The sequence below is a fragment of the Girardinichthys multiradiatus genome, chromosome Y (genome assembly GCF_021462225.1).
Source record: "Girardinichthys multiradiatus isolate DD_20200921_A chromosome Y, DD_fGirMul_XY1, whole genome shotgun sequence".
In the NCBI taxonomy this organism is placed as follows: Eukaryota; Metazoa; Chordata; class Actinopteri; order Cyprinodontiformes; family Goodeidae; genus Girardinichthys; species Girardinichthys multiradiatus.
In genome coordinates, this window is record NC_061818.1 from 15,572,564 (window position 1) to 15,587,961 (window position 15,398).

Sequence of the window (15,398 nt, forward strand, 5' to 3'; positions counted from 1 at the left end):
AAAAACTCCTTATTTTGTGTCCAAAATACAAAACATGATGCATTGTGAAGTTGCCCACAGTAATTAACAACTGCTTGCATCTGTGTGAGTCCCTTGGTATTTGTTTAAAAATGTCTATTACTTGTTAAATAATTTAAAATAAATACAAATGGAATTTGTTTAGGGGATATCTGACTCTTTAATCAATATATACAGTACAGACCAAAAGTTTGGACACACCTTCTCATTCAAAGAGTTTTCTTTATTTTCATGACTATGAATATTGTAGCTTCACACTGAAGGCATCAAAACTATGAATTAACACATATGGAATTATATACTGAACAAAAAAGTGTGAAACAACTGAAAATATGTCTTATATTCCAGGTTCTTCAAAGTAGCCACCTTTTGCTTTGATTACTGCTCCGCACACTCTTGGCATTCTGTTGATGAGCTTCAAGAGGTAGTCACCTGAAATGGTTTTCCAACAGTCTTGAAGGATTTCCTAGAGATGCTTAGCACTTGTTGGCCCTTTTGCCTTCACTCTGCGGTCCAGCTCACCCCAAACCATCTCGACTGGGTTCAGGTCCGGTGACTGTGGAGGCCAGGTCATCTGGCGCAGCACTCCATCACTCTCCTTCTTGGTCAAATAGCCCTTACACAGCCTGGAGGTGTGTTTGGGGTCATTGTCCTATTGAAAAATAAATGATGGTCCAACTAAACGCAAACCGGATGGAATAGCATGCCGCTGCAAGATGTTGTGGTAGCCATGCTGGTTCAGTATGCCTTCAATTTTGAATAAATCCCCAACAGTGTCACCAGCAAAGCACCCCCACACCATCACACCTCCTCCTCCATGCTTCACGGTGGGAACCAGGCATGTAGAGTCCATCCGTTCACCTCTTCTGCACCGCACAAAGACACGGTGGTTGGAACCAAAGATCTCAAACTTGGACTCATCAGACCAAAGCACCAATTTCCACTGGTCTAATGTCCATTCCTTGTGTTCTTTAGCCCAAACAAGTCTCTTCTGCTTGTTTCCTGTCCTCAGCAGTGGTTTCCTAGCAGCTATTTTACCATGAAGGCCTGATTCACACAGTCTCCTCTTAACAGTTGTTCTAGAGATGTGTCTGCTGCTAGAACTCTGTGTGACATTGACCTGTTCTCTAATCTGAGCTGCTGTTAACCTGCGATTTCTGAGGCTGGTGACTCGGATGAACTTATCGTCCGCAGCAGAGGTGACTCTTGGTCTTCCTTTCCTGGGGCGGTCCTCATGTGAGCCAGTTTCTTTGTAGCGCTTGATGGTTTTTGCGACGGCACTTGGGGACACTTTCAAAGTTTTCCCAATTATTCGGACTGACTGACCTTCATTTCTTAAAGTAATGATGGCCACTCGTTTTTCTTTACTTAGCTGCTTTTTTCTTGCCATAATACAAATTCTAACAGTCTATTCGGTAGGACTATCAGCTGTGTACTGTATCCACCTCCTGCACAACACAACTGATGGTCCCAACCCCATTTATTAGGCTCGAAATCCCACTTATTAAACCTGACAGGGCACACCTGTGAAATGAAAACCAATTCAGGTGACTACCTCTTGAAGCTCATCAACAGAATACCAAGAGTGTGCGGAGCAGTAATCAAAGCAAAAGGTGGCTACTTTGAAGAACCTAGAATATAAGACATATTTTCAGTTGTTTCACACTTTTTTGTTCAGTATATAATTCCACATGTGTTAATTCATGGTTTTGATGCCTTCAGTGTGAAGCTACAATATTCATAGTCATGAAAATAAAGAAAACTCTTTGAATGAGAAGGTGTGTCCAAACTTTTGGTCTGTACTGTATATATATATATATTTTGATTGGTTATGTGTTTTATTATACTGGTGAATAAAAAATTTACAAGGCTGTGTTTCCTAATCCCCTCTGACACATGCAACTCTGTTCATGTAACGCTGTGGCTAAATTGAGTAAAGTCCTGCTTGTTTCCCTGTGCACTCTTTTTCTTGCAGCATAGCAGGGTAAAAACATAGTTAGGAATAATAGTTAGTTGTATTGAATAATAATTACAAAACAGGATCAGTGCTGGAAACAGTGAATCTGTTTCAAGATGCAGTGCTTGGAATAGTTTTCAAAAATGTAAATTCCTCACGTTTATTAAGTTACAACAACAAAATTCTATGTATTTTATCAGGATTTAATCATTGAAAATAATGGTGAGAGACCATAATCAAAGCACATGTATTATCTGTGCACTCCATCAGTCTGACTTTCATGGAAGACTTTCAAAAAGAAAATAAAGTCACAAAAAGGCCTGTTTTGCAGTTTGGGGATATGAGACATCCCACATGTAAAACACTATATGAGGCAGAAAACTGACACTGCACATCATCATGAGCACAGTATCCCCACCAGGACAGATGGGGGGGGGACCTAATTCCAACTGAGAATCAGTTTCAAGGCTTAAAAGTTCATGTTTACAGATGCTCTCCACCCCATGTGGCTGATCTTGAGCTATTTTGCAGTGAATAATGGGGAGACAATCCAGGCTGCAAATGTGCAAAGGATAATAGAGGAAAACCCCAAACGACTTACATATTGGCTTTATAAAGAAATAATTCAAGGGGCTAAATACAAACTCACACCAGATTTTTATTTGTAAAATAATAATACAAATCATTGGAAAATCATCTTAAATTGTTTCTGCTCAGGAAGAAACGAATAGTTTCCTCTTTCACCTTGTTTTCTGTAAGACAAATAAATATGATTAGAAAGACAATATTGGCTTCTTTCATCATTCACTTTGGCATATTAATAATCAAAATCTAAAAATGAAATTAACAGTTTCACAATCATTCACTACTTAAGACAAAATGTAGAAAGGTTCAAGGAGTATGAATACTTTTGCATGGAAATCCGGCTGTCAGATTCCTTTGAATAATACAAAATGTTTTATAAGCATGCCATATTTTGAAAAAGTTTGCATTTTTTTCTTTTTTTATGTACACCAGTTTATTGTCATTCATGTTTGAAATGCTATTGAGTTTTAATACTGTTTTGTTAAGCACATGGCTGGGGCATTTGGGTTGTATTATTTAAAGAAGGGTTTATATAAAGTCAAACTGATTTTGGACTACAAGAAATTATATAAATGCTCAGGAGTGGTTACTGAAATCTTTAGGAACATCATATCCCATAAGTCATTGCCAAATCAATTAATTTGCTTGAGCTGCTGCTGACCAATAAACTGCTGGTCCTCCTCTATGTCAGCCAATAAAAACTCTGTTGCTATCACTATTAGTATTTTTAGTAAACCCTTCAGAAAAGAAAAATGTCTCTCCGCCATATAAGCTAGTGCCTGCAGAGATGATATTATGTATTTAATGGCAAAAGTTAGCATTATCATTAACTGATTAACTTGAATACAAGTCCTTGAAAGAAAAAAAGAAGCATGTATCATTTATGATGAGAAAAAGTAGTCCCTGTCGTCACAGGGGTGTGGGCGACTTACAGTGTATAAATACGCCGGGTTGTCAAACAGTAAAGTTTCAGCGGATACATCCTGTGCAAAGTGTCACCGAGAGGCAAAGTACGTCAGGTAATTAGACCTGCGGTGGGAAAGCAGAGGAACACAGCATCATATGGGGAAAAGCTTGCAAACCCGTGAACTGACACCTCCGCCTTCAAATTTATTATAAAGGAATTAATATTGAGATAGGAGTACAAGTCAAGCTCGGACATCATCATTATCATTGGTAGGTGAGTACACGTCACCTGGTGCTTGAAGTGGAGACATTTCTCCTTAACGTCGTTATATGGAGCATCATGTTGGGATGTGCTGGTGTTTTTCCATAGCTCTGTCTGTAAAGAAAGGCTGTGCTCGGCTCGGACACAGAATTGAGCGTTTTTTGTTGTTTTTTTCCCCCTATTGTGTTCATATTTCTAGTCTCATATCCGCCAAACGCAGCCATTCATCAGTATATTTCACTGATGTTTCCTCGAGGATGTTTATGCTGAGACACGCTCTCTCATTGGTCAGTTGGATTCTTAATAGGCTGCTCAGCACTACATTAGCTTTAGAATTTAATTCCCAGTGGCATTTGTGAAAAAAGAGGAATCCTTCACTTGCACTGTCATCTAAGTAAGTGTACTCTCTGTTCCAGTGACTTTAGACTGGCATTAATCTCCCTTGATCTCAGTCTATGCAAACCTTTAAGATGTACTTCTCATCCATTCGTCTGTTTGCAAATTTGTCTATGCTTGGGCTTTATCATTTTATATGCAAATCAGGTACAAATTGGTGCAGAACTGATACACAACAAGATTTTCTACTGGGAGAAAACAGGACAAATTGCAATATTTTGAAGGGAAGTTTCTATTATGCAACTGCTGCCTTCCAGTATAGTACTTTTAAAAGGTTATTTTTGCTCTTAATATAATGTGCTGCAGACTGTGGGTTTTAACCTGACTTCTACTAGCAACCACTACCCATAATGAGTCCATGTAAACAAACAGAACACCTCTGATCCTGCTGAGGCTCTGACTTCCAACAACAGACCTTGCAATAATAAAACCAGCTTATTCTTATCTGTAAAAGAACAGCGGGGGTTGTAAGCTATTTTGGGTCAGATCTGCTCATATATTTCACATGAGGTGCCAAATGCATTGGAAAGGCAAGTCCTTTAAATTACACTAACTTATTTTAGTGAAGCATGTTGAAATGGGTTTGTCCCACAGATGCAGAAAGATGAGGACCCTATTTATAGCTCTTTCATACAACCCTGATCCCCATGTTTAACCTTCAAAGTCAGGTGAAAGGAGAGTTTACATTTCCTTCCCTGCTGCAGCCTTGTGGCCAGCCTGTTCAGCTTTATCTCTAAAAACATTTGAATTGTCTTTAATCTGATCCGCCTTTCTAATCTTAACGGCTAAATCCCCATCTGTCAGGGAGGTAAACGTGAGGAACTGCTGCATGTGTGCCTTTTTCCAGGTTTGGGAGGGAGGAGGAAGGGTGAAGGTGCATGCTGGGAAGTTGTGTTGAATCCACTAAATCTACTGCCATTTTCTGATTTCTAACCAATAGGTCCTGGTTTGGCTCTGCTTGGGGGCTTTTGCATGCAGGCCTTAACTTCAGTGTGCGTTCCGATGCTATTGGAGGCACTCTGGTGAAGCGTTAAGATGGAAGCACTTTATAGGATCCCATTCAAATTCGCAGGATTTATGAAGCTTGACAAAGCAGCATCTGTTACATCCCTCATCGTGTCTTATATTTGATGGACTAGAAATGTAAAATGGCCCATTTATAGTTGCTGATTCATGAAGACTGATGTTTGTCTCACAACCCTCAGGCACCAAATGAATTATTTATTGGCAAAACTGGAATCTGTATCAACATTGACATATTTAAGTTCCTCTCACCTTAGCGTTTATTGTGATGTCTTTTTAAACGTACGGTGCCAGTAGGAGGATCACACATTAATATGGCCGTTCATATCTGGAATGTACCATTCTTTTTTTATAGCGAAGGATTTCTAAAGCACGAGTTGATACGGCTTCAAATATTTACAAACACCTCACCCAGACTAATATTTTTTGTAATGTCTGCATGTTTTTTTTTCTCTGCAAGTTGCAGATTAACAAAATTCTTTGTGTTCCCATGAGCAAAGTCCTGGCTTGATTTTCACGTGATATTTAACCCTATATCTAATCACATTTTGTAGAGGTAATTTAAACTGGTCGGTTTCCTGCCATTGTCTAAAAATTTCCAGAAGCTTAACGTCGGCCGGGTTTACCCATCAAAACAAGTTTTGCTGTGTTTGGAATCATTGTCTTGTTGGAACACACACCTGTGTCCAAGCTTCAACAATCTGACCCAAAAGGAAAGTGAGTTAAAACTATCAGGAATAATCACAAGTCTGTCATACGCTGGAAGACGCTGGAACACCAGTGTCACTGTCAACGTGGACAATGCTGACTAAAAAGAAAGTGTTCAAAATCAAGACTCAAGCTTGACTGACATTTGCAGCTGCAACTTATTTTAAACCGAAGTCCTTCTATGAGAAAGGTCTTATGGTCAAAGGAGGCAATGATTAAGCTTTTTTTTTTCTACAATAGCAAGAACGTTTGGTAGAGTTAAGGTTAGGTTTTCAAAGCCTTTTCAAACTCTTCTGTCTTTGGATTTGTTTACTTTGTTTTTCATCTACTTCTTCTACTGCTCAGATGGGGTTGTTCTTGCATTACATCCTTTCTTCCTGCTTTTGGTATGCTGGCCTGGCATACATTCCCACTGCAAACAAACAGCCCCAGGGTTCAGATAAACCGTGCCACGACCGGCAGTTGTAACTGGGCCAGGGTACGCTTCTCTGGCTCGCATCAGGTTAGGTTTACACTGGCGTGATCCGCTCCAGAAACTGGACTCTGGCATGGTGCAAAGCGTTCCAAAGGTTTGGTGTGACAGCACTGTAAGTTCCAACCAGAATAAGAACAAGTTTAAAGGGTCAATTAAAAGCCAGAAATAATGTTTCATCCATGTTCATAATGACTGTATGTAAACTTCTCAACAGCAATGTATATCCCAATTAGAATAAAAACTACTCAAACTTGTCTTCATGTGTGTAGCATATAGGGGTATGATTGATTTTTTTTTTTCTCTGCAGAACATTAGAGTAACAGTTTTCTTCTGTTTTCACAGCTGGAATGTCTAGAGGACCTTATAACTGGCCGCAAACCACTGTCCCTGAGATGCCCTGGCTAATATGACGCTAAAAGATTCAACGACTTTTCAATAAGCCGGAGTTACAAACGTACATCTGTGCAGCCTCCCTTTCACCAATATCCTCTAACACTTTGTTCACACGACGGCTCTTACCTGATGCAGCTATGCATCTAGAGGTTAAGGTCGCCCTCAACTTTATCGTGTCCTACCTGTACAACAAGCTGCCTCGCCGTCGAGCTGATCTGTTTGGTGAGGAGCTGGAGAGGATACTGGTATCCCGTTTTGAGGGACACTGGTATCCTGAGGCCCCCCTCAGGGGATCTGCTTTCCGCTGCATCCACCTGGGGGTGCCGAGGGACCCTGTGGTGGAGCTGGCCGCCAAAAGAAGCGGGCTGGACACGGAGGAGGTGTGTGCCAATGTCCCTGCAGAGCTCAGCGTTTGGATTGACCCTTATGAGGTTTCCTACCAAATTGGAGAGAAGGGGGCAGTGAAGGTGCTTTACCTGGAGGACCCTCCAGGCCTCGGCTGTGACACCGAGAGGGCTGAGGCAGTGAACAGAGAAGGTAAAGGAGATTCGGAGGCTGAAGAGGTTAAGACCTTGGGATTTAATCCAGATGCTCAGGTCTTTGTACCAATTGGAAGTCAAGCATCTCCAGCACTCATGCCATCCCTCTCAAGCTCTCCCACACCTTTGTCATCTCAGCCTGGGCTCTTCAGCTACCCTAGATCCAGCACACCTACTGACCCGGGGGTCCATTCATCCAACACCTCCACCCCTTCTCCTCCCAGTGGCGGGTTACCTTACCTCCCCACTCAGCAGCCCCCTCCAGCTCTCCCTCTTGCCCGTCCACAACCCATCACCTTCACCACCGCAAGCTTCGCTGCCACCAAATTTGGCTCCATCAAAATGAAGAAATGTAGTGGTGCAGGGTCACCTGCCAGCTCCAGTGTCATTGTGCCACCTTCGCAGAGGATGCTCTCCTGCTCTCCTACCACTGTCTCAGCACCAGAGCTGCTAAAGCATAAGCCCCTGTCGCTCTCTTTGCACTCCCTAGGAGGTCCCATCCCAAGCCAGCTCTCCCCTAGCGCCAAAGAGTTCGTCTACCCAGTATCCCCAGGCTCCTTTTTCTTTGACGCGGACACCCAGCCCATGCAGCCTCAAGCCAGCCCTTTCCAACCCGCACACAACATCAGCTCCAATCCAACCTTCGATCCGTTCACCAACCCTTCTCCTCAAAGTGTGGGCGTCCTGAGCAGCAGCGGAGGAATGGCTTACGTAGAGAAACCTCCGTTTGACGGTTTAGGAAGCTACGGCCTGCAATATCCAAGCCAGTCTTTTCAACCTGTTGTGCTGGCCAACTAAGACTTTGTTTGAAAAAGGAACCTTTGGAGCCAAGATTGGGTGACTCTCCACATGTTTCCAGTTTTTCTAACAAAATATTATAATGCTAACACATGTCAAGAGTGTTTTGCTACAGAGATTAAAAAAAAAAAACCTGTCCACTGAACATTTTGTTTTATATCCCTAAACCCTCATGTTTTATCTTTTCTGGATTCATTTCTGTTATTCCCATTGCCATCTCCATTGATAGTTAGGGGGTACGTTTCTTTCTTTGTTCAGCTCTCGCAGTTCTTCTGTGATGTGAAACATTAATGTTCTACTCCTCCGACGGACCCGTCTCTAGAACTTCTCCATTTTGCACTGCACTGTCGTGCTGTGAAAAAAGGACTTTGCCAAGTCCTGCAGGGAACGACTGCTGTAGAAAACTCAGCACTTTGCTCCGCAATCTGCTCTGCCCTACTTGCCACAAATACACAGGACAAGGAGGGTGGAGTAGCTCTGCTGTCTGTGTGTAGACATGCTTCGTTTTGTTACGGTTCAATCGAGGGAGTGGTTGTCTCTGTTATCGTCGGATACATGTATATTGATAGCTCGCTATCAGCAGCTGGAATGTGTGTGAGCAAGAATGAATGATGGGCGAGCAGAGGGAAAGAGCGGCATTGGAGAAAGTATTGTATTTGTCGAGGGAAATTGCTGGAGGAAACCTTTTTGAATGTGAAAGACGAATGAATAAGAATTCCAACAATGTTGATACCTCTAATAAAAAACACAGGGAAATGTGCAGACACAAATGCACCATATGCATCGATGTACACGATATTCCAGTCAGCAGCGTCTGAAGGTGAATGGGCAGGGGGTTGGGGGGCAGGGGGGAGGCTGGGTGCAGCAGCTAAGCAGTAGGGATTGTGATAAATGGCTTAGCATGACTTTGACTATGAAGGAGAGGTTTTCCTCTGCATGGAGAAAGAGGGAGGGAGATGGGAGAGAAACTTCTAGATGAATGTGTTGCTTCTGCGTAGTAGCCAGGGCGTACTGGCTCAAAAAGCGCTACGTTGAAACCCAGAGCACGTTTCTGGTGAACTAAAACAATACACTATTCTCTTCTCTCCTCTTGAAATTCTCCTGCTGTCTCTGTTTCTCAAGCTGTTGCAAGGACAGGAAACACCACTGTACAGTCCGGTTTGCTCCGTCTCTTCTCAGCTGCAGTGAATTAGGGGGAGCCGGTTGCCGATGTGATCTGTGTGCACTGCTTTGTCGGAGAGGGGTGCCAGACATGTGACTCTCCTGGCATTCTATGTGCAAGGTTGTATGTTGTCATTAGTTACCACAGGGAAAGGTTAACCTCCACATGTCCAGTTGTTCAGCACTTTATCACTGGGTCTCCTAATGTCACCACAGCCATCAGCACTAAACCCATCTGTTACCGTTTGCTTGGTGGTTGCACATTTTTATTCAGATAACATGAAATGCATTGGAAGATTATTAGATTATTAGATTAGCCAATTTGCATTGCGTTGTGTTAGAAAAGTAAGGTGATCCCATCAGACCTTTTCCTTAATGTTTGAATATTTTCCAGAGGTGTTGCCATCTTTTTATTGTAATTTTGACTTAAGTTGGCATAAGGACCCAAAAATCGAAAGTTGGGTTTTTTTTTTTTCTTTTTTGCGAAGATTTAGGACTCTAATTATCTTCAAATGGTATCTGTTTATATATTATTTTCCTATTTTTCAAATGACCCTGTTGCATTTGTATTGGTTAGGGATTGTGACTGCAAGATTGAGTATATAAAGTTCTCATATTCAGATTCTTTAGTTTTGTACATCCTAAAAGTTTTCCTTTTTTTATTTTAAAAAACTTATGAATATATATGCAAACTGAGACAAAATAAAGATGTACAGAATAAAGTATTGAATGTGTATTGTACCTTGTACAGTATTTGTCTCGTATAAGGCGGGTATGTTTTCTCTTCTTGAGATTTGGTTTTAGGAAGTGAAAAATTACAGTGCAGAAAAAAGATTGCAGATATCACTTTCATATAATGCTACAATTTTAGCGCGTAAACCAAAAATCTTCACAGTTGAGCTTTCTTTTTGATTGCATTGTCCCTTCCCCACCCTCCTCTATCATGCATCCTCTGCCCATCATGTGACCACACCTTCTTTTACTGCCCTAACCTCGGGATGTGTTGTCCTTCCTTTCTGTATGCAGACAATGCCTTGGAGCAGAATTCATACTCTTGGAACTTTTTCACATTTGGTCACATTACAGCCACAACCTTCAATGTATTTTATTGGGGCTTTTTGTGATTAACCAACACAATATAGTACATTATTATGTGGTTATACAAACAATATTCTGAAAAATGAGGAGGCCTCTAGCAGGTATTCTTCCAGGATAGCTCCGCCCATTTTCCCATCAACTTTGACCATCTTCCTCGTCCCTGTGAAAGAAAAGTACCCCCACAGCATGATGCTGCCACCAGCATGTTTCAACACTGAGATGGTGTGTTCAGGGAGATGTGCATGTTCAGCTATTGGCACACATATTTCACATAAAGACCAAAAAGTTACATTTTAGTCTCAATAGCATGTTCTTCCTTATGCTCATAATGCCTAAGCTGTGCACCTCTGCAGCTCCTCCAGTTACTTTTATTTAGGGATGCTGAAGTACAGGGGGCTTAATAAAAAAAATGCAAGCCACATTTTTTGGATTTGGATCTTTAAAATGACAAAACTGAAAACCATCTATAATGTGTCAACATTTGTGTTGGTCTATCCTATTAAATCCTCCAAAATTACATTGATGTTTGTAGTTTTAATTAGACAAACGTTGAAAGGGTTATCAATTTTGCTGCAAGCTACTGTTATGTTATTTTTATCTAAATTCTATGCTTAGACATGACTTATTTTGCTAGCAAAATCCAGAAATTTCTAATCATTCTCTCCTCGGTCAGCCAGGACCTTTTCAGGTTCCTAAACTAAAGCCATATTCCCTGCTGTCTTTGCTTACACTGAAACTCGTCCTGCTGTCTGATGCCATAATTTGTACACTGCCCTTCAAGATTCAAGGGGTCTCTACCTCTCTGCACCCTAGAAAACAACCCCAGTAATTGCTTCCTGTAGAAAGCTGCAGCTGTGAAAGTTTTGGGAGGATGGAGGAAATAAAATGTAACGTGAATGTGGTCCAGTTTTAATTGTCTACCCTGGTTTAAGTAGTCTGCAGAAAAGAGGAACTTGTCGAGTCATGTCTGAAAAACAAATTAAATCTAGGTTTTCATTCACCTCTTATTTATGATGTGGAAATGATTGCATTGGATGGTGTTATAATGCAGACTGCTCTAAAAGCAGGGTTGATAGTTGATGAAGATGGGAAAGATTTTTTTTTAATATGATGTCCTCTGCTTGTACCAATGTGTGCAGTTTATTTTGCACCTGGGACTATTTATTTGTGATAAAAGAATCTTATTTTCTATGTACACTTTGACAAGTAAAGGTAAAATTGATTAAGAGTTTAAATTATATATAAATAAAGCTCTGTTTCCTCCCTGTATTTTATTATTTCTTTCCTATTTTGTATCTGATCTGTACACCCTGTAGATCTCCAATGAACCTTTCACTACTTAAATGCAATGACCTGTTTTCTGTGCCACCCCTTGGGAAATGGGGAGTTACTATAGCAGTTTCTTACTGTATCAGATTCTTTTTTTAAGTTTATAATAAAAAACAGACTGGCAAAAAAAAAAAAGAAGCATGGAAGCCAACGCCTCCCTGTCGTTCTTCCTGTTGAAAGCTGAACCTGTTTCTGAGCAAACGCTATCTAATCGCAGATTCCTGTTAAAACCTGGATGGTTGATTGAAGCATTAAAGTAATGAATCTTCTCATTGCAGTAAACATATTCAAGCCATGTTTTATCAATAATCCTAAGCAAAAATGGGATTCTTAGGTGGTGAGCAGCCAGATTGCTCACCACCCACATCAGCTGGACTGATTCCAGCAGATATTACTTTACATTTCATCAGCCAGCACTCTATCAGTCAGTGTGTCTGCTACAGGCATCTCTGCAAAGCCACCCAAAAGGCTGGCTTGTTTATCTGAGGAAAATATACAAAGTGGTGCAAACCAGTAGCATGCACTGGTATGACATTGACATGCAAGGCAAAGTTTTCTCTGTGTCATTGTCTGTCCTTTTTTTCCTTCCTTATCCATGTTGTTTTCCTCCAGTCCCTGTCCCAAACCCCAATCCTCTCTTTCAGGGCTCCACAGACACACACCCATCCCGCTTGTCTTTGAGGCTGTTGCTGTTACGCAACGCAGCTCCACGGTGTGTGCTGATGTGATCATTACGCAACATCTCCTACTCCTCTGGAATACTGATGAGCGGCAACGCTGAAACGAGGGAGGAGATGGACAGAAAAACAGCTGCCCGACAGATCAGAAGAAATCTCGTTTTGTTCATGTCTGTGGATGTACATATTCAGCATGACTGTTCTGCAGATGAGGGTTAAGTATAAAGCCTTCATGCTCCTACAAATGCAGTTTCTTTGTTATGAAGCGTTCCTTTGTCTTGAGGGTACCAGGGCCGACCCAAGGTTGAATGGAGCCCTGAGCAAGCTCACCCTGCTTTATTGTTTGCACACTATTCCACTGCAGACATGTTTTAAGACTATACTAAGCCAACAATGAATTACTTAAACTGATTATCAACCAATCAGTTAATTTGCTTCATTAATTACGGTTTAATTATCCCTGCTCTGGATAAAAGGTTTTAGAATTATGGTTGTTATTTTTCTTGCAGTCATGTCTTGTGTTCTGTGTTTCTATAAAAGCTCAGAAGAGTTGGGGAAAAAATAAGACCAAGGTTTTAATTGTTGAACTTCCAAGCATATATGGAAAGTTGTCCATTTTTATTGAGATTTGTTTGGAAAAAGTTACAGCATGCATGAGAGAATAAAACAAATGAAGGCTCTACTAACAGAGATGTCAAACTATGAATGTTTTACTATGTATGAGCAAAAATACCCCAGTTCTTATGTATTTATGAAAAATATATAACATAATAATAAAAGTACTTTATTAATCCCCACAGGGGAAATTCATGTGTAATAGAAATCACAAAATAATGCACACAAATATACACTGAAACAGTCACACAGTATGAGTCATACTGGGGATATTCATAAAGTGTAAATGGTCAACAGAAGGTGTTGTACAGTCTTATTCTTTGAGCTAATTGGTTTGATGTAAAACAGAAGAGCATCAAGTATTTATACTGCTGCTAAAAAATCAAACATTTAATTAGAACAGTTATTTTAGGTGTGTGTCTTTTAGGTTTTCAAGTACTTGTTGGGCTGAATATTATACATTTTTGCTGTTCTGTATTTTATAGACTTTACAAAGGACTTAACAGGGCAGTAGCCTGGGGTGCTGAAGTTTTGGAGTGCCAAAAAATGGATTATCTTAGCTGTGATATTTGACAGGAATTACCAAAGAAGTGCAAGGCATGAAGATCACTGTAAAGTTTTTTTATTTGTTAGGTTTTTTGTGCAGAAACCCAAAGCATATATACTTTCTTGTATGCATTGGTTTGAAGCATACAAAATTCAGTGCCCAAAGTGTGCTGCATTTCTGTCTTTTAATAAGTGTTTCCAGTAGGCAGTTATATGCAGCACTTTGTGTCAACTGCAGTTGTTTTAAAGTGATTTACAAGTTCGGTAAGGGTGGACGTTTTTGGGCCTTAAGGTTTTAGATGGTCTCTGGTTGAACCTACCTGACTCATAAACTCCTCATTGTCCCAGGAACCGGTTTTTAAAGAGAGAATGATCTTGTGGAACAATTCATTGCAAAAGAGCATTTAAATTTAGGCATTTCGAGATGCCAACCTGAGTAATTTCATCCAGTTTGTCTCACTTATGTATAAATCTGCGGAGATGTCAGATGATATGTGATATCTGTGTATCAAGTGCTGCACATGTACACTGCTGTGCTCCTTCTCTGGAGTGACAAGGCAGAGCTTGTGTGCTTCTGTGTGAAACACAATGAGTTTCCATCATTTGTGTCGAGAAGCTGGTCAATAGATTCAGTTTGTAAACGTCAAAACCCTACTTTTTTTTTAATGAACTCAACTACACTTAACAAGATTTCTGGCCTGGGTGCCCCTAGCAGTAGCTTAGTACACTTATACCTTGGGCCAGCTCTGGTGCAGCTGCTTGAAGACGCAGGTGAGGCCACAACCGGAGTCCGCATGTCATTAAATTCCACTTTATTTTATAAGCATATAACAAGGTAGTTACATAGTATTACAGCTGCATGTATCAGATAGTGGGATTACAAAAACATGTTCATATAAAAAGAGAAGAAAGCAAAACGCATTAAAACATTTCAATAAAGGTTTTTTTTTCAGGAGTACTGTGAGTACTGTGAAGAGTAAACAATTACAATATTGAACTGATGCAGATTGGCATTCCAACCTGCTTACAGGATATAACTCGGTACTGGTTGATTGAGAAAATATCTCTTATTGTCTATTCTCTTTTTCAAACATCTTGAATAAGTTTTACTTTAAAGCTCTTGATCACAAAAAAGGATTTGGTTAAAGGGGGGAAATCAATTTGTAACAATCATCAACTAAGTCCATGGTTGACTGCTGCCATTGTTCTTTCCAAAAAATAAAACAAGCTGCCATGACTAAGACAAACATCTGTAAGTTGTTAAATCTCATATAATTTCTTACATCATAAATCATTTTAAGGTGCTTTACATCAGAATGAAAAAGACTGCTACATGCTGTGTGTGGTACTTCCTGGAACAGTTTTATATTTTTGTTTTATACTACAAATGCCTTCATGGTATTAATCGTCACTCGTTTATGGGCCAAATATATTTTTATTCAGGTAAAAAAGTTTGCACTCCTCAGCTACAGTGCTGTCCAAATGGGATAAAGAAAAAAACAATGTACAACGACAAAAAATGTCCTTTATACTACACCATCAAAACATGATTACCTTTTATGAAAACACAAAAAGCACCTACTGATTCAGTGGATAACATAGACTTAATTCAATCTGTAGTGAATAGAAGTCAATCCTTTTAATAGTTAGAAAAAGATATCGCTTTCAGCTGATGCTTGCTGAGATAGATGGTCCTGTTGAGCCCATCATAAGCAGAGGACATAGTTTTTTGGGTTATGGTTTTTACAGAACCACTATCCTAGGCATCCAAAAACACATCCTATCTTTAGTGATGGTTTAACAGACATAAGTACACTTGGTGTGACATTTACAAGAGAAAATAAAAACGAGCCTCACTGGGTTTCATGCATTAGGATCCTTAAGGAATCAGGACCAAAAACTGGAAGCACAT

At 40.3% G+C, this 15,398-nt stretch overlaps 1 protein-coding gene across 2 annotated transcripts; it reads left to right on the plus strand.

Moving 5' to 3' along the window:
* The first annotated feature begins 3,526 nt into the window (after positions 1 to 3,526).
* Positions 3,527 to 11,794, plus strand: LOC124864833 (protein Tob2-like). 2 transcript variants are annotated; one of them, XM_047359767.1, is made up of 2 exons: positions 3,527 to 3,740; positions 6,673 to 11,794. In XM_047359767.1, the coding sequence occupies exon 2, from the start codon at positions 6,861 to 6,863 to the stop codon at positions 8,058 to 8,060; it is 1,200 nt and encodes a 399-aa protein (XP_047215723.1). In that variant the 5' UTR covers positions 3,527 to 3,740; positions 6,673 to 6,860; the 3' UTR covers positions 8,061 to 11,794. The 2 variants fall into 2 exon arrangements, with proteins under 2 accessions (XP_047215723.1, XP_047215724.1); XM_047359768.1 differs by having other exon boundaries at positions 3,527 to 3,736.
* Positions 11,795 to 15,398: the final 3,604 nt, after the last annotated feature.

What these genes read in the sequence shown, in the direction of transcription:
- LOC124864833 (XM_047359767.1), top strand. Translation starts at nt 6,861, where the DNA reads ATGCATCTAGAGGTTAAGGTCGCCCTCAACTTTATCGTGTCCTACCTG.